This window comes from Neolamprologus multifasciatus, chromosome 7, assembly GCF_963576455.1.
Source record: "Neolamprologus multifasciatus chromosome 7, fNeoMul1.2, whole genome shotgun sequence".
Taxonomy (NCBI): Eukaryota; Metazoa; Chordata; class Actinopteri; order Cichliformes; family Cichlidae; genus Neolamprologus; species Neolamprologus multifasciatus.
Window position 1 is genome coordinate 13038901 of NC_140445.1, and position 17837 is coordinate 13056737.

The 17837-nt window shown below is 39.5% G+C and overlaps 1 protein-coding gene across 4 annotated transcripts; it reads left to right on the forward strand.

The window, feature by feature from the left end:
- The first annotated feature begins 352 nt into the window (after positions 1–352).
- On the forward strand, positions 353–16413 carry sbno1 (strawberry notch homolog 1 (Drosophila)). 4 transcript variants are annotated; one of them, XM_085164580.1, is made up of 33 exons: positions 353–701; positions 2824–2943; positions 3033–3137; positions 3244–3471; positions 3563–3698; positions 5262–5362; positions 5526–5622; positions 5816–5976; positions 6247–6380; positions 6486–6576; positions 6655–6816; positions 7001–7136; positions 7250–7355; positions 8248–8401; positions 8486–8668; positions 9910–10007; positions 10101–10252; positions 10379–10570; positions 10673–10843; positions 10937–11106; positions 11229–11360; positions 11652–11787; positions 11938–12050; positions 12141–12212; positions 12289–12388; positions 12584–12658; positions 12749–12895; positions 13056–13150; positions 14128–14214; positions 14396–14533; positions 14623–14699; positions 14978–15171; positions 15384–16413. In XM_085164580.1, exons 2-33 carry the CDS (start codon positions 2824–2826, stop codon positions 15524–15526), a joined length of 4206 nt encoding a protein of 1401 aa, XP_085020706.1. In that variant the 5' UTR covers positions 353–701; the 3' UTR covers positions 15527–16413. The 4 variants fall into 4 exon arrangements, with proteins under 4 accessions (XP_085020706.1, XP_085020703.1, XP_085020704.1 ...); XM_085164577.1 differs by lacking the exon at positions 353–701 and adding an exon at positions 708–902; XM_085164578.1 differs by lacking the exon at positions 353–701 and adding an exon at positions 708–902 and having other exon boundaries at positions 3566–3698.
- Positions 16414–17837: the final 1424 nt, after the last annotated feature.

Genomic DNA, 17837 nt, shown 5'->3' on the forward strand with positions numbered 1-17837 from the left:
ATTACTTATATTGATTAACTTCATGCAGTTGTAAAGTATACACCCCTCTGTTTCCATCTATTCACTCCCACTTATTCGATTCAGGGTCGAGGGGTGCTGGATGGTATTCATAACAGTCATATCCTTTTGAAATATCCCGTCGTTCCAAATTTTACCCACTGGGTTCACATCTTATTTCATAGTAAAATAAAAAATAGAACGATGAAAAAACTATGATTTTTTCTTTTTTTTTTAAACGAACGATATCGATACTTTGCCTCTGTATTTGAGGCATGCGCATATTTCTGTTTAATAAAACAGAACTGCGAAGAGGTGTGAAAGGAACAAGAAGACGAAGAAGAAACAATTTTCATCGTCACTTCCTATCCAGACCTGGTCGGGTCACGTGATGTGGTATTAGCTCGATGACTCTGCTATGTTTATCGTTTGCGGAAACGTTGAAGAAATGTTGATTTTCACGCTTTTATCAGTTTACTGTCATCGGGGGATGTCGCGCGGCTGCTCAGAGACTCGTTTTTGTCGGCGCTGCCCGAAGAGTTTGACTTCGAAAACGGACGCTGTAGGCCTACACGTCACGTGACCAGCATGCGGCGGAGCGTTTGATAAAAAGATGGCGTGAGCGCGACGGAGCGGATAGGACAACAAGCCCCGAACTGCTGAGCGCTGCCGATCGCGAGCCGCAGCGGCCGTTCAACCACCAGGTGAGCACATCGGCGTGGGAACGCTTCGTTTTAACGCTAGCTCAACTTCTTCGCGAGGAAAATGTAAAAATTACGGTGTTGCGCTGATTGTTGAAGAATAAATTCCAAGTTCTCGATTTGAAGATAGCGGGTAGCTGGTCTGAACGCTCCTTGTTGCTAATGTTAGCTAGCAGAAGCCGCGACACAGTGGGGGAGAGTACAGTGAGTATCAAAACAATGTGAGGGGTCGATAGCATGTTTCTTTTTTTTCGTTAGCTGTGGTGCAGGAGAGTAGGAGGGGTAGCCTCATGGAAATAGTCGAAGTTGGTATTTTTTAAAACTCACTTAGTGCTGAAAAAACTTGCTAACGTCATTTATCAGCAACTCGTTATCAACTTCAAGGAGCGCAGACGTAACAAGCTAGCTAGAGGTCTCTAATACGGTGTAGTGGAATCAAAGTATCCGCGATAGTTAGACCAGTGAGAGATAAAGTAAACCTGGAGAAAACAAACATTTCCAGGAGCGAGAATCTACAGTAGGATAAATGGACTGACATATGGACGTAAGCAAGTATCCGTGGTTACCGTTAATAACATTGAGCCATAACGGCTGTAAGCTTTCTTTCTGAATTTTGTACGTGGTTGAACTTGGCATTAGGTTAGCCTCTGTCAGTTTGAGAGCATTTCACCTTTCTGACTTGTCACTGAAATACTGAATATGAAACTGGTTTTCAGTTTCAGCAGCTTAGCTTTCGGTTAGTGAGCAAGCTAGCGTAGCTTAGCTGTGTCACCCTGATCTAAGCAGGCCAGTTTAGCTTGTACAACATTCTGAAAAACCACGCAGTGGCTGTTGCAGACTGGTGTTCATCTTATATATATGTATTCTTTGAGCTTATATAATATTTTAGCATATACGATATTATTGTCTGCATAAATAATAAGGCTATGAACCACCCGAGCTAACGAGGAAGGAGAACCTCTGATGATCCAGAGAGAGCAGGAAGTTATAAGAGGGCATTGCAAACACGTGTCTTGTTTTGGGTCACTTTGGAACAAGTCTTTGTATCACACGGGTGTGTAGAAGTTGCTATAGTACTCGGCTAGCTTTAATTCTCGTGTTGTTAATCCTACTAACGACTGAATTAAAGTATATCGAGTCAGCGTTTACAAGAATTGTTCATCATTAATTTGCTTGTTTCGATCTCGCAAGAGTTGAAACATCCAAACAGCTTATATTTGATTGAAACAGCATTTGCGGATTTAAGTTTAGCATCAAAAGTTTGTTGTTTAGTGCTGAGTGTGAAATATAATTTATTTTTCATCGGAAGCGTAGCTTTGAACTTTGTTTTACACTGATTGTTTTGTACCCCACGTGTGCTTTACATGTGGGTCTTGATATTTGTGGTTTACATTACTCTTTTGGGTTTCCTTTGTAAGCTGTCCCCATTGTATGTCTCTGTCTGGTGACTGTAAATGACATGTAAGAACGAGCATTGATTATTACTGGTTTGCTTTTGATGGCAACGTTTGATTGTATTTGTTTAAGCAGAGCTCAGTTTTTCTAATGCATCTGAATCTGAACTAGAGACTAAAATGAGCTTTAAATGGGTAAAAGATGTAATCTTATGAGGCTACACATGTTGCTTGATGTGGAAAGTTTTCATTTGGCTGAAAATAGCATTCATTTTTAAATTCACAGTTGAGTTTCATGGTTGCACAGAGTGAATAGTTTCTTTTTCATCCCAGGGAAGGGTGTCTCACTGTGTTGGAGAATTTTTAGGGCTGCGGATGAAGAGAAGTTATACTAACAATTAGTCTTTGTTTGTATTGGCTGATTACACACTGTAAAAAATGCAGATGACACGTACCTAGCATATGACAAAAAGGTCTTCGGATTACTTGTTTTTAGAGGGATTCGTATTAGGCTGGGAATTATCACATTTGAGAGGCCGGAAACATTTTTTTGTTGATTTCCCCTTTGGTTCATTATAACACAATTAACAAAATGGCTGCTGATTTTCTATCCACTCCGTGTTAACTTCTGAGTGTGATTTTCATCATACCATCATTATTGGACCTGTAGGTTAATCAACACTCTAAATGGAAGATGTTTCCATAAGGTTATATTAACGTTTGTCTTGCAGATGGATCCCGGACAGGATTTACTTCTCGCCGCTCTCAGTGAGAGTGGAATTTGCCCAAATGATATTGGCTTATTTGATGTTGATTCTCAGGATGTTGCACAGCCCTCTACAACCCAGCAAGTAAGATGATCCTTAGTTTTTGTTCTTATGGAGAAATTACTGTTTAGACAACTGTATATATGTTAATGTTATCATTTGCTTTCCTACAGTCTATCTCCATCAGTGCCCTGGATGTTGGTGTTGGTGTGGGGACAGAGTCAGTAGAAGTTGTTCGACCTGAACATCCTGCTGCAGTCCCCATTGTTACCATCAGGGTGAGATTACAGAACAATATGTTCCTCTTGTTTTAGTTAACACTGGTATTTTGCAGCTTATGTTTTGCGGTGTGAATTCAAATCTACTATCTTTATTTTTTACCAGCACAAACCTCAGCCATCAACCACCACGTTTGTCTTAAATCAGCTGAATCAGTTGCCTCCACTGGGAGCTGTTGTGACCAAACAGTCTGCTATTAACCCTGTCAAGCATACCATAACTGTCACCAAGGTGGTTCATGTGGCGAATTCAACCCTGCGAAGTTCACTAGCCCCCTCTTCCACAAGTATTCCCCCTTCAGCATCCACAGTAGTGCCTTCTAACAGAGATCAGGTGAGTTTATGCAGCTCATATTTTCAGTGGGTAAGTAGTTTAGTCAGTGGAAAAGCATTTTACTTGGTTATGCTAATCATTCTAATCTCAGCAGATTCAGTTGAAAGACCTCCTTCGGCCCAGCAGTGTGAAGAGCACTGGTCTAAAGGGCAACAGTCTGATAGAGCTCATGAAGCTCAAGCCTCCACCTGATATTGCTCCACCAGTAGCAACAGCCACAGGCCCAGGTTAGTTATCATGTGTTCTTGTAAATATGTATTGTAATCATTTCGACTAATACTTAACACAGCAGGCCGCATAAATAAATCATTTCAGGTTCTTCAAATCATGTCATAGAAGGTAATGCTCTATTTCTTACAGTGTTACTGAATGTGGTTGTAGCAAAAACTTGTTCATAAGTAACTTATATCAAAGGCATTATCAGAGAAAGACATGGTACCCAAATGGTCCTGAATAGAAATACAATCATCCCATTCCTGTTTCTATGCGAACAGCCAAAAAGACTAACACATTAGTCCAGTCATGTTGTTCTGCTGACGTGTGCGTACATTAGAGGATTATGACAGTTAAAAGTGTGTGGTGGCAAGCATGTCTTTTCATTGTCATTATTAATGCAATGGGGAAAAATTCATAACACGAATTAGCATGGCTTTTGTTCAGTGCTCCTGGTGGGAGGAACCAGAGATGCTCGTTGTGTTGCCAGTCTTGAGTTTCTTAGTTGAGTTAAAGCTGTTGTGTTGTAGAAATGCAGCTTAAAAAAAAAAAAAGAGTAAAAAAACAAATAAAGATAATTTAAATTTAGTTTGACTAGGAAATCTATGCATGCATTTTGATGTCCCCTGACCACTGAAATTGAACATATGTTTCTCTTCCAGTATATTTAGATAGGGATTTCCAACAGTAAGCATGTCTTTGGACTGTGGGAGGAAGCAGATTTACCTACCTAATGACTTTTTTATATTATCCTAAATGACTCCCAGTAGGGCTGCTGTTAACATTATTTACCAGCACTGTCATCACTTTATTGGTAGGTTAATAAAACATAGGAAAGGGGGAGGGGGGGGGGGGCAAATAATAGCTTTAGAGCCTGAGTTTACATCATAGTTAAAAGTTTTAGTCTATGAATTGAAATGACTAAAATGTGAGGAAAAACACATTCTGCATTTAAGAACTGATATATTTTATTTGAATACATGTGTTCATATAAGAACTTTATATTTGAAGTTGTTGCTAATAAACATTCAGTCTGCCAGTAGTTTTCTGACCTGTTATTTTTGCTATTGTTAAATTATTGGAAAGTATTAATAAACATAGGTAAGTGGTGATGGGGTTTTGACCTAGTTTTCATTCATCATTCATATTTCAGATGGGTTTATCATGAGTCTGTATTAAGTCTTAAGTTTAATTTTCCAACTCCATGCCACAGCTGTGACGTTTTAATCATTCTGTTGATAAGAATCATTAAGCTCACCTCAATCCCAGAGAGCTAAAATGATCTTTAAAGTTGTAGTTGGTTGAGGCGGTTGTAACTGGTTTAAATCCTGGCTGAGCTCATCCAGAGCTGAACATTTTCTGTTTGCATCTCATGAGACAGAGATGTTTACCTGGAAAATAAAATGAAAAGTAGAAATAATAGCATAAACTAACAATATGCTGTTTATTTGTTGTCCTAACTATTATAGTTTAGCAGAGACATCTTTCTGATTTTTAAGCATTGCCTCAAAAATGACAAGTCATCCATGTCGCATTGACCATACCAGTGACAGTTTAATGGCGTGTTGGTGTTTTAGGTGACTTGAACAATGGAATCAAGAGAGAAGTTTTGGGTAAAGATGCTGCCAGGATCTGGATTCATGATGACATTAAACTACAAACCTTTCCACATTCTCTGGTAAGTGTTATAATATTAAAGGTGGACAGTTATGGTAATTTTCATGTTTTTAATTTTTCTTTATAGAGTAGATATAAGTGATTCTAAATAGTTCTTTTTGGTCTTGCTTGGCCTTGGCGTACAATTTAAAAGCAGAACATTGCTTACACATGACTCTATACAGAAACCTCCAGTGGTGAAGGAAGAGGATGAGCCTGAGGAGGAAGAGGAGGATGAGCTGGGTCATGCTGAGACTTATGCAGAGTACATGCCACAGAAATGTAAGTACTACTGTTTTAAATCAAAGAATCAGAGTTTCATCAATAATGAGACATTTTGTCACTAAGCAAGGAGCTCAAGACAGCAGTGTCAGCATCACCCTTAATCAATACTGCTCCATCAAATCAAACAAGAAGCAGTTGCCTGCTGCTGCTGCTTCCTTCTTCCTCTGACCACTTGGTTTTGTCACTGCAGTAAAGGTTGGCCTGAGGCACCCAGATCCTGTTGTAGAGACCAGTTCTCTGTCCAGTGTGAGCCCTCCAGATGTGTGGTACAGACTGACCATCCCAGAGGAAGTCATTGACAGGGGCTGCCTCTCTGCGTTGCAGCTGGAAGCGATTACATATGCAGCTCAGGTAATCACTGGAAACTGACTGACTATACAGTAACTTTCTTTCTTTTATTCATAAAAAAAAAAGACTAAAAAATGCGTCTATGGTTGGTTGTTCCACTTTAACTCTTCTGTTGTTGTTTCACCAAAACTTGCTATTTGAAAACGGTGTATAATATTTAATGTGACGATCTTCTATTCTGCTGCGATTGTTGTTTAGGTATTTTTATTTTTGCGGAGTTCTTTGCTATTCCCTATCTTGAAAAATAAAATTTCTTATCTCACTGTACCACAGCAACATGAGACATTCCTCCCAAATGGTGATCGAGCTGCTTATTTGATTGGCGATGGAGCTGGTGTGGGGAAAGGCAGGACGATTGCAGGGATCATCTATGAGAATTACCTCCTGGGCAGGAAGAGGTCACTATGGTAAGTTCTAATATTTGCCACAGTCGTTGACAGATGATTGACTGTAAAATAAAACCTAAACATGTCCTCTGTATAATATTTTGTGTATTATTGTCTTCTCTTAAGGTTTAGTGTCTCAAATGATTTGAAGTATGACGCTGAAAGGGATTTAAGAGACATTGGAGCCAAGAACATCCAGGTTCATTCCCTGAACAAGGTAAAACACTTTCATGATGTACACAATAATGTCAAGTGTTTACTCACTCGTATGACATTACACTTTTCTGTTTTTCAGTTCAAATATGGCAAAATCTCTTCAAAGCACAATGGAAGTGTGAAGAAAGGTGTCATCTTTGCCACCTACTCCTCTTTGATAGGAGAGAGCCAGTCAGGAGGGAAATATAAGACCAGATTTGAGCAGCTTCTCCACTGGTGTGGCGAAGACTTTGATGGAGTCGTATCCTTTCGGAAGTGTTTCCTTTTTTTTTTTTTTTTTTTTTTTTTTTTTTCTTTTTTTAAATGCATACAAAAGGTTGATTAGACCATTTTTGTTTTCTTGAGTACATGAGTATGATTAGTTATATGTAAAATAATATAAATAAGATAAATATAAGGGGTTTCCTTAACAAAATGTCCTTTAGATTGTCTATGATGAGTGTCATAAAGCCAAAAACGTTTGTCCAATTGGCTCCTCCAAGCCTACAAAAACTGGGCTTGCAGTGTTGGAGCTGCAGAACAAACTCCCAAAGGCTCGGGTTGTGTATGCAAGTGCTACAGGTTTGTTAACAACACAAACATAATTTGATCCATGAATAAATTGGCAGTCTTAAATCCTATTATTATGCATCTTTGCAAACATTAAATATTGTAACAAACAAAATCCTATGTAGGTGCCTCTGAACCACGAAACATGGCCTACATGAACCGGTTGGGCATATGGGGACACAAAACACCCTTCAGAGAATTTGGGGACTTTATCCAAGCTGTTGAGCGCAGGTAAGCCTTTACAGTTGCAGAAGAAGCCATAGACTTGAAAGACAAAGTTCCCAAAAGTCATTAAGAAGTCTGATATTGGAATCAAGGTCATGAGGGGTCTTTCTGAAAAATTTGATAAATGATTAATTAGGGCTGTGCGGTATGATCAAATATATCGGATGGCGAAAGTAAAACATCTATTGTTTCATATTAGACGCTATCGTTTGTTTCGTGGTGTCGCAAAATACATTGTTTACTGCAGTATTTTTTTTATTTATTTATTTTTTTCTTCATCGTTTGGATGGTCACCACGTGGATGCAGGCACAAAGAATACCAACATGGCCAGTGAAGTTGAGGCAGAACCAGGTTGCTCCAAACAGAAGGACCTGTCAAAGCAAATCAAGGGCCTTATTCTTAAATTAGGGGCTTATGAAAAGTCTGACACAGACCAGAAAACTGTACTATGCAAATTATGCCGCAAACTGGTCCCCACCACAGACAAAATGCGCTCATTTGCAAAGCATGTGTTAAAGCTATTGCTGGAAAAAGGTAGCAGCACCACAAATTTATTCCACCAGCTGAAAAGTCATTCACTGGAAAATGAAGACTGTTTTCAACTTGGCATGTCATCGTCTCCCCGCACACCAAAAAAAACATTAAATAAATCGGTTGCGATACTTGTGACTGTTCTTGGTCAGTTGTTTTTATAGTCACTGTCTACACTGTTATTTCTGTAATTTGAGGTCGTCACATTTTTTTTTATTTCCCAATTTTTATATGTTATAAGCACAAAAGAGGACGTTTTTAATTCCCGCTGTTTTATTTTGTGTCCTGAATTCTATGGCACTATATGGTTGAAAATAACATTTGTATATCATGTATCGTGATATAGCCAATTCCTCTCAATTCCAGAGGTGTTGGCGCCATGGAGATTGTAGCTATGGACATGAAGCTGAGAGGGATGTACATTGCAAGACAGCTGAGTTTTACAGGTGTGACTTTCAAGATCGACGAGGTTCCCCTGACTCAGCAATATATCAACATGTACAACAAATCTGTTAGACTGGTGAGGATCTACCTCTTCATCACTTTAATTCTTCCGTTTGTGCTTGCACTATTTTATTTCAACTTTGTCTCCTGCTTCTTCCAGTGGGTGAGTGCACGGGAAAGGTTCCAGCAGGCTGCAAACCTCATGGATGCAGAGCAACGCATGAAGAAGTCCATGTGGGGTCAGTTTTGGTCTGCCCACCAAAGGTTCTTTAAGTATCTCTGCATTGCCTCCAAAGTCCACCGAGTGGTTCAGCTGGCCAGAGAAGAGGTTCAGAATGGAAAGGTAAAACTGTTTTTGTAGTGTGATTAACAGTCATGTTGTTGCCCTCACTAACTGGTTAAACAAATTGATATGTCAATATATTTGATATGTAGGGTGTGTCAGCTGAAGCAAGTTTCTGCAGGGGCGTGGACTTTAACCTGCAAGGAAATACGGCTGCATGTGATAGCTAAAGTTAGGCACACTTGGCAAATAATCAGACGTGTGTGTGTGTGTGTGTATGTGTGTGTGTGTGTGTGTGTGTGTGTGCATGCATGTTTGCATGCGTTGCTGTGTATGCCACAAAGTGCTACACATAGCGGAATTTAAAACTCCCACACAATCTGAATTTGGGTAGTTGTGTTTGTGTGGCTGTTGAGATCCGTTGAAACAAATACTCAGTGACTTGAAGCAGTAACTGTCAATTGTAGGTTTACTCCACAATAAAAGCACAACTGTGCATCCTGTGATTGTCATTGACAATATGAAAGACACCTGAATGAATAGATGATTGAGCCAGCTCCTGCTCTTAAAGGACCAATCAGTAGCCAAATGGGAGAACATGACCGAATCTCCAATTCAGTTGTTAAGTGATGAAGCAATGAACCATACCAGTTGACAGGGAAAACTTTTATCCTAAAAAAAAATCAGCTTCAGGCCCTTGACATAGCAAAATGTAACACTTATAACTAGCTAAAGGCATTTTGTTAACACTCTTAGTTATTACAAAGTAATTGCAAACAGAACTCACAAATTTGTTTGGTCCTATTGGATCTTATCGAGCTGCTTACTATTCTGTTTTGTTTTAGCCGTACCAAAGGAATTTCCCATCTTTGGGATAAATAAAGTATTATCTTATCCTTAAGCATACATTGTTTTGCTACACACGTAGACATACTGAGGATGTTTTTATCATGTGTTTAGTTTTTTACTTTCACAGCTTATAAAATGTAGCTGTGGATTATTTCCCTTGTTGTTAGTGAATCCCACCAGACTGTAACTTTTTAAGTGTTTTCATTTTTTGCCAGGGGATGGAATTGAATTGTTTTCCCCTCTGCTGTGGGGGACTAAAATGCCCTATATCTTTATGGCAGCTAAACAGAGAAGTGAATAGAGTTGGGTGTAATTGGAATTGGGAATAACATTAGGGACCAAAGCCCTGGCCACAAACTTTAATGGTGATTTGAAATATAAAGTTGTGCAATTGTTATCATTTGTCTCCTAAATAAGAGAAAAAATAAGCTAACCAGTTTTTACCTTTACAGTGTGTGGTGATTGGCCTTCAGTCCACCGGTGAAGCAAGAACACTGGAGGCCTTGGAGGAAGGAGGGGGAGAACTCAATGACTTTGTTTCAACTGCAAAGTACGGACTGACTTAAAATGACAGTTTTGTGAGAGTGTGAACATAGTTGTGTCTTTATCATGACAATAATGCGATAAAATGTTTCTGTTGTAGAGGTGTGCTACAGTCCTTGATTGAAAAGCACTTCCCAGCTCCAGACAGACAGAAGCTTTACAGCCTGCTGGGTATCGACCTCTCAGCAAAGAAGACCCCCTCTCCCAGTGACACAGCAGTAGAACAAGAACAGAAGGGCAAGAAGAGGAAAGGTTAAAAAAAAAAAAAAAAAAATCATAAAAACATTAATGATGCCTAAAACTCGGCTCAGCAAAAAGATGGCTCGTGTAAATCAAGTTGTGCTTTTGCATCATTCTTATTTCATTCTGCTTCTCCAGGTTCAGAGGTTAAAAAGCAGCAGAAAAAGCGTCCCCGGAAGCATGGGGGTCTGTCGGGTACGAGTTCAGATGAGAGCCAGTCAGAGGAGTCGGACAGAGACTGTGACAGTGATGACAGCTTCAAATCAGTCAGCTCAGCAGACGAAGATGATGATTTCAACCCATTCAGAGAAGAGTCTGACGATGACGATGGTGAGGATACTGGGGGAGCCTGGATGTAAATTAAAGCATTTCAAAGTGAATTTGAGCAAATCAGTGTTTTTGTTTTTTTGGTTTTTTTTCTCCTTCTTCTAGATCCATGGCTTAACAGGAAGGAACCAAAGAAAGGGAAGGAGAAGAAGAAGAAAAAGAGGAGAAAGAGTATTGATCCAGACTCGATTCAAAGTGCCTTGTTGGCCTCGGGGCTGTGCTCCACTAGGCCTACTTTCACTGCCTCAGTTAATCCCCCCAGCACGCCTGCCACAGGTAAGCATGTTCCAGCATGGCAAGATAAACTTGTATTACCCTGACTGAGCTTTTTGGAGGTTAATGAATACTGTGTCTTTCCTTGTTCATCAGTCAAGTCAGACAGTCAGGAAAGCTGCCTAACAAGTCAGGACTCAGTGGAACTTGCCCAGAAAATGAAGAAAGAACTGCTTGAAAAACTGGAGGATCTGGCAGAGGATCTGCCTCCCAACACTCTGGATGAGCTCATAGATGATTTGGGAGGACCTGAAAATGTAGCTGAGGTAAAAATAATTGTTGTATGTAGGCTGGACTTCCAGTTCCCCTGTTCACCCACCCCACCAGTTTTTAAGTTGGATTGTCCTGTATGAATTTTAACTTCGCGGATTCTTTAATTGTGCTTCAGATGACTGGCCGTAAAGGTCGCGTGGTCAGCAACGATGATGGGACCATCACTTATGAATCTCGCTCTGAGCTGGACGTCCCTGTGGAAATACTCAATCTCACTGAGAAGCAGAGGTTCATGGATGGAGAAAAGGTAAAGTAAATTATTTTATTTTTTTTAAATTGCTTATGTATTTTTATATATATTTTGTAATTTAGTTTTAATCCTTTGGGTTTGTTTGCTTTCACCACCTTTCTAGCATATAACCAATTTCAATATGCACTTAAACTGTACTGCTGTAGGCCTGCTGTAGAAATGAACCACCAAGGTTCAAAGCTGTGGCTTGTGGTTGACTGACATGTGTCTATAAATACAGACGTCACACCTGCTAATTGCACTTTTGTGTCTGGAGTGTAACATTCACTCATCTGTTCCTTCAACCAGAACATAGCCATCATCTCAGAAGCAGCGAGCTCGGGTATATCCCTGCAGGCTGACCGTCGAGTGAAGAACCAGCGGCGGAGAGTCCACATGACACTAGAGCTGCCGTGGAGCGCAGACAGGGCTATACAGCAGTTTGGTCAGTAGATATTACTCCTCTGTACTCTCAGTACATGATTTTTCTTTGGTTTCCTCCTCCTGTGTTAGACTGCACCCTGTTAATAATAAAAAAAAAAAAAGAATAATAAAAAGGTATGTAACAAAATTGATGTTCTATTCTCAAACACAGGGAGAACCCACAGATCAAACCAGGTCACAGCTCCAGAATATGTCTTCCTCATATCGGAGCTTGCAGGAGAGCAAAGATTTGCATCCATTGTTGCCAAAAGACTAGAAAGCCTGGTGAGGATGCTTATTTCTTATTTCTCTTAAGTCTTGTAGAGACTTTTCTCTTCATATGTGGACTTCATTTGTGTTCATTCTTTGTAACAGGGTGCTCTCACTCATGGTGACAGAAGAGCAACAGAAACTCGGGATCTGAGCAGATTCAATTTTGACAACAAAGTAAGAACATCAAGCACTTCTCTGAGAGGATGTCTTGTGGTTTTTAGGGCAGTGACTCACTCATACTCTCCCACAGTATGGCAGAAACGCTCTGGAAATTGTGATGAAGTCGATCGTAAAGCTTGATACTCCATTAGTGTCTCCACCCTCGGACTTTAAAGGGGATTTCTTCAAAGGTATGACTCATACACTGTTAACCACGGACAGAGTTATTTCCTGCATTTCTGCAGGCTTGTTGTGTTTGCTGCGCATGTAGTTCATACTGTAGATGTTGGTATGTTTGTTGTATACCTTTCTGTTTTTTTTATTTTTTTATTTTTATTTTTTAATCAATTACTTTCACATATGGTTATTGTCTTTTTTTTCTACAGAAATTCTAATTGGATTAGTAGGTGTTGGCCTCATAAATGTGGAGGACAGATCTGGCACACTATCACTAGACAAAGGTGAGTAGAAACTGGGAAATTTCAAGGAGAATCTCTTGTTTTTACTTGTTGGGAACCTTTAAATAACCACGTGCCTTGTTACTGTTGCAGACTACAACAACATGGGGAAGTTCCTGAATCGTATTTTGGGCATGGAGGTCCATCAGCAGAATGCTTTGTTTCAGTACTTTTCTGACACGCTTGCAGCGGTGATTCAGGAAGCAAAGAAGAATGGCAAATATGACATGGGCATTCTCGGTAAGATTATTCAACTGCTTTTACAAACACAGAAGCAAGGCTGGGCCAAAGGATGGCCTTTGTAATAAATTATTAAGTGTTTTATTCTTTCTTGGAGATTGAATGTTACTGTTGTGTTTCATTTTAATCATTCAATGCATTTATTTCTGTCCTCTGTTAGATCTGGGCTCGGGTGATGAAAAGGTAAAGAAGGTGGACTGCAGGAAATTTCTAACACCTGGCTACACTACATCAGGGCATGTTGAACTCTACACTGTAAGTTCATATATGCATATGCTCTAGTCAGAGATTTGCATGATTAGTTGGTTCAGCTATAGACTATGTATGAGGATGAGACGTGGTACTGAAGAAATCTTTTTTTAAATCTTACTTTGGGGGCAAAGTTGGTGAACCTTTTAACTGGTAATTCTATACATTGAGTTTTGATATTCCAGTGAGGGGGGGGGGCTGGAAACAGGAGTGTTGTTGTTTTGCACATAACAAACAGCAACAATTGACAATAAAATAAGACAACATTTAGAAAAACATATTTTTTAGATTATGTACATTGAAGAAAAATAACCCAATACTACCCATATACTGAACATATTTAACAAAACACAGGTTGAACAAGCTCTTAATATTTTAATGCCCAAGACTGATTTTAATTGTTGGCTCTAATTAAGTTCTCCATTCAGTCTTATTTATATACTTCCAATTCACAACATTAGTTACCACAAGGTAGTTTATATTGTAGGCTAAAGACACTACAATATTCTACAGAGCCCGAACATAAGGTTGCCTCTCGCTTTGTGATAAGAAGTCCGAAACATCTGAAATGTTTTAATTTTTTGTTTTATGTCAGACAAATATTTGGTTCTATTGGAAGAAAATGAGTGATTGAATGTAGGCAATTTTATCGTAAACTGATCTGTGGACTGGAAGGAAAGAAAGCGCGTCTATCTGCACATGTCTAGTCAAGTCATCTGTTTGAGCGACATTTTAAATATGGTGAAGATTGTGGTTAACGGTATTAAATGTTGATATTTAACCTCCTTTTTGTGTGTGTGTGTGTGTGTGTGTGTGTGTGTGTGTGTGTGTGTGTGTGTGTGTGTGTGTGTGTGTGTGTGTGAGATACGCTCAGTCTCAACTTTTTTAAACTGTTTTCTTACTTTTAGACTTGTTATTTTGTATGCCATTTATAATGTTGTGTCATAGCAAACATGCCCCTGACTTTGTGTCTTCATTCACAGGTAAGTGTTGAAAGGGGAATGTCCTGGGAAGAAGCCACACACGCTTGGGCAGACCAGAATGGAGCTGATGATGGTTTCTATGTGCAGGTATGGAAGTACTAACTACACTTTTTTTTTTTTTTTTTTTTTGCTCAAATAGCCAAACCTCTTTCTGTGAGTTAGCCTCTAGATTGTAATAAAGTGTAGTTAACTCGTACTTGTGTGTGTGTGTGTGTGTGTGAATGCAGAGCAGTGACATATGACATACATGTCTGTGGTTGATTTTCAGATGAGGAACAACAAAAAAACGGCCATCCTTGTCAAAGAGGTGAACACTAAGAAGAGGCTGTTCCTGGTGTACAGGCCCAACACCGGCCGGCAGGTCAAACTGGAGACGTATGCAGACCTCAAGAAGAAATTTAAAAAGGTTAGATGACACTCTTTCCTTTAAACTGTGACAAGAAGAAGACAGAATATTTTTTGTGAATCATATGTGTTTTGCCCTCCCTGTATTAGGTCTTGTCAGAAGATGCCAAGCAGCACTGGACTGACCAGTACAAGTCTTCAGAAATAATCTGCTCACACGCATATTGGTATGTGCACTTCAGATTTGCATGGTGCTTACTCTGCTTACTTTATTCTAATCCCACATTTGTTGATGACAGAAACTACTTCTCAGAGCACCAAATGCAGATTAATTTGGCAATGAAAATGGTACCCGTATTTAGAACAACACTTTTCTTCTTTTGTCATGAAGACAACTTAATGAGAGGACATCAGCAGCTTCAACCTTTTGATGCTTCCATTGCTCTGTGGTCCTCTTTTTTTTTTTTTTTTTTTTGTAAACCTGTTTGTGTTTTTCTGTTGTCAGGCGCGGTAACTGCAAGAAGACATCAGTGGGTCTACAGTGTGAAGTTGGTCTTCGGTGCAGGAGGTACTACGTTTTGTGTGGATCAGTGCTCAGTGTTTGGAATGAGCTGGAGGAAGTGCTCACCCCAGTCAGTGGAACCAATGTAAAGGTGCAGATTGTCCGGCTGAGAACCGAAGATGGGCAGAGGATAGTCGGTAAGTTAAGTCACTGCTGTACTAAAGGAGAAGTTCATATTTTGGAAACTAGTCTCATTTCTTGGTAGAGTTGGCGTCTCAGTGAAACTCCTGGTTTTATGTTTTGTGCCTTATTATTTAACACAGACATGTAACATGGTGTCTACAGATGTGTAGAAACAGAGCTTATGCTCAGACCTTTTTTTTAAATTTCTGTGTTGTTTTTAATGCAGGACTGATCATTCCGGCGAACTGTGTGTCTCCGTTAATTAACAAGCTCTCAACATCGGACCAGTGTCAGCAGCTGGCTGTGCAGGAGCAGCAGAAACGGCAGCAGCTTCACCCTCAGAGTCTGAGCCACACACACCACACATAGTTTAGGGGCTTTAATCCCCATCTCTACCCCTCAAGTTCACATCCCTCCCTGAAGGGATCTCTCTACACTGCAGGCTCCAGGACCTTCTGCACAACCCTCATTGTTCCTGAGGGTCTGAGGTGTGGTACCAAGCTGTGGTGACACTCGGATGTAAAGCAGTGGTTGTATAGAGAAATTTTCTTTTTTCTTCTACCTCCCCCCCCCCCCCCCCCCCCCCCCAACCCCCCAAAATTTGTAATCTCCAGAGACTCTTCCTTTCACCTGGAGATATTTGACAGGTGATGTATTTTCCTCTGACATTCAGAGTGAGAAGATTTGTGACTTTAAGAGAGCATGTTGATCTGAGTTATCCACTCCTCACCGATACTTTACCCTATTTTACCCCAGAACCACTTCAGTATGAAACAAAGACTTTTTGTGGGTCTGGACCAAAAGTAGATGAAGCAAAATCTACGTTTTTTCAGAGTCAGAGGAAAGTCTCAGATGGGCATATAGTGCTTAACTACAATCACATATTAAAGTATGCTAGAGACTCATTATATTAGATATTACCCAGCACTACTGCAGCGTAACAATTTTTGTTTTTTTCTGAAGTAGAAAAAGTGATGCAGTTTACTGCAGGAAACCTTTTGCTTTTTGGGGGGGCTTCTGATGCACTGTATCTGGCATATTTGCTCATGAGACGGTAAAAGCCAAATATCGTTATTGTCAGGTTCCACTTCCTTCTAAAATCAGGCCAATTTCTGTTGTTGCTCATCTGTTTTTCACACAGGTCTCAGATTCCTTAAAGTTCCTTTGTTTGTTTTAATGTTTAACTTGAACATTTTGTTCCTCTTTGTCCATGTTGGAACTTGATCAACCAGTTGTTTGTGAACGTGCATTTGCGTGAGTACTTGGAGCTACAGCAGTTGGTCACCTTCACAAAGATGATTTGGTTATTTTTGCATTAGCTATCCTCTGAGATATATATGGTATTAAAATGTTAGAGATGATGAATATTAAGCAAACTGGGGAACTAGGTATAATAAATACAATTTAGTGTTTATTAAAGTATTGAAGCATTTGATAAATGATTTATGGCCTTTATTGTAGCTACAAACAGATGGTGTTAAGAGTTTATCTCCTCATGTGAGGGCATTTAACATTACTATACAGTGTTTCCCTTTACTATCAGAGGCTTTAAGGGGCAGTTGGTGATAAAATGCAGAGACCATAAATTACTGCAAAGTGCAGTATAGACTCACACTGCACTGAAATGAAACAAAGCACATAAATTAGGCAACTGTAATGGTTGTTTCAGTGTCGTCATTTGTTCAGACGTGGCAGCATTTGAATGCTCACAAGAAGAAATATCATAGACAAAAGTGCTAAATAATTAAAGCTACATTACAGTGCTATGAATCAGTTGTTAAATGTTTACTTGATGCTTAAAAAAATTTTGGCAATCGAAAAATTTAGGTCATAGTTTGGGGTCGGGGGGAAAACTATTTAATATTGTACTCCTTTCCAATCCATTATAACAGTTTTATTTCTTGACTTGGTCTTTAGCTGGCTGCTATTAAAACAGAAAAAATGGCGAAAAAATGATTAGTTTTTAAAAAAGATAAAGGGTTCCTGAAAAATTGTGAAATGCATGTTGTTGACAACAGCCTTTTTCGTGTGTGCGTATGTTCAAGGTTTCACAGCAGTCTGCATCACTGTGTCCTTCTCAGTTTCTCAGTGGTTTTTTTTTTTTTCTTTTGTTACTTTGATTTTTTATTTTTTTTTGTAAATGTAAATCTGCTCAGGGGTTAAACTCATACGAAGACCCAAAACACAAGAGTTTTACAGTGTATCGCAAATGCATGATTAGAACTCAGTGGTCCTTGGACATCTTTGCTCAGTACACTTGCTCTGTGTGTGTTTAGCTGTATTTACAGCTCGTATGTGTCAAACATCCAAACATGGTTCTCCAGTTTCTCTGCTTTCTTGAGCTTACTTGTAATTAAGGTCTGTTTGTTGTACAGTCCACTTTTTCTGTTGAGCCTGTACCACCTCAGTCATATGTTGTGTGATGCTCGACCTGCCCTGGAAGGGTCAGAGCAAAGTCTGGATACGTGAGCTGTCCCAGTGGTGATAATTAAACAGAGGATGTGTTTGATTCCTAAACCTGTGGAGTGGTTACTGTTAGGTGGAACAAGAACAAATCTTTGTATCATTTGTACAGTTTGTAAATGAGTCAAACTGAAATTGTTCATGCATCCTTTTTTAAATTTTCTTTTTTTTTTATGGTGGAGGGAGAACTTATTCGTTAGAGCTTGCTCTCTAATGG

Coding starts and splice junctions, on each gene's coding strand:
- sbno1 (XM_085164577.1), top strand. CDS start 861: ATGTTAGCTAGCAGAAGCCGCGACACAGTGGGGGAGAGTACA. Junction 11,107..11,228: donor GACCTGAAAATGTAGCTGAG/GTAAAAATAATT, acceptor ATTGTGCTTCAG/ATGACTGGCCGTAAAGGTCG. Junction 15,172..15,383: donor AGATGGGCAGAGGATAGTCG/GTAAGTTAAGTC, acceptor TTTTTAATGCAG/GACTGATCATTCCGGCGAAC.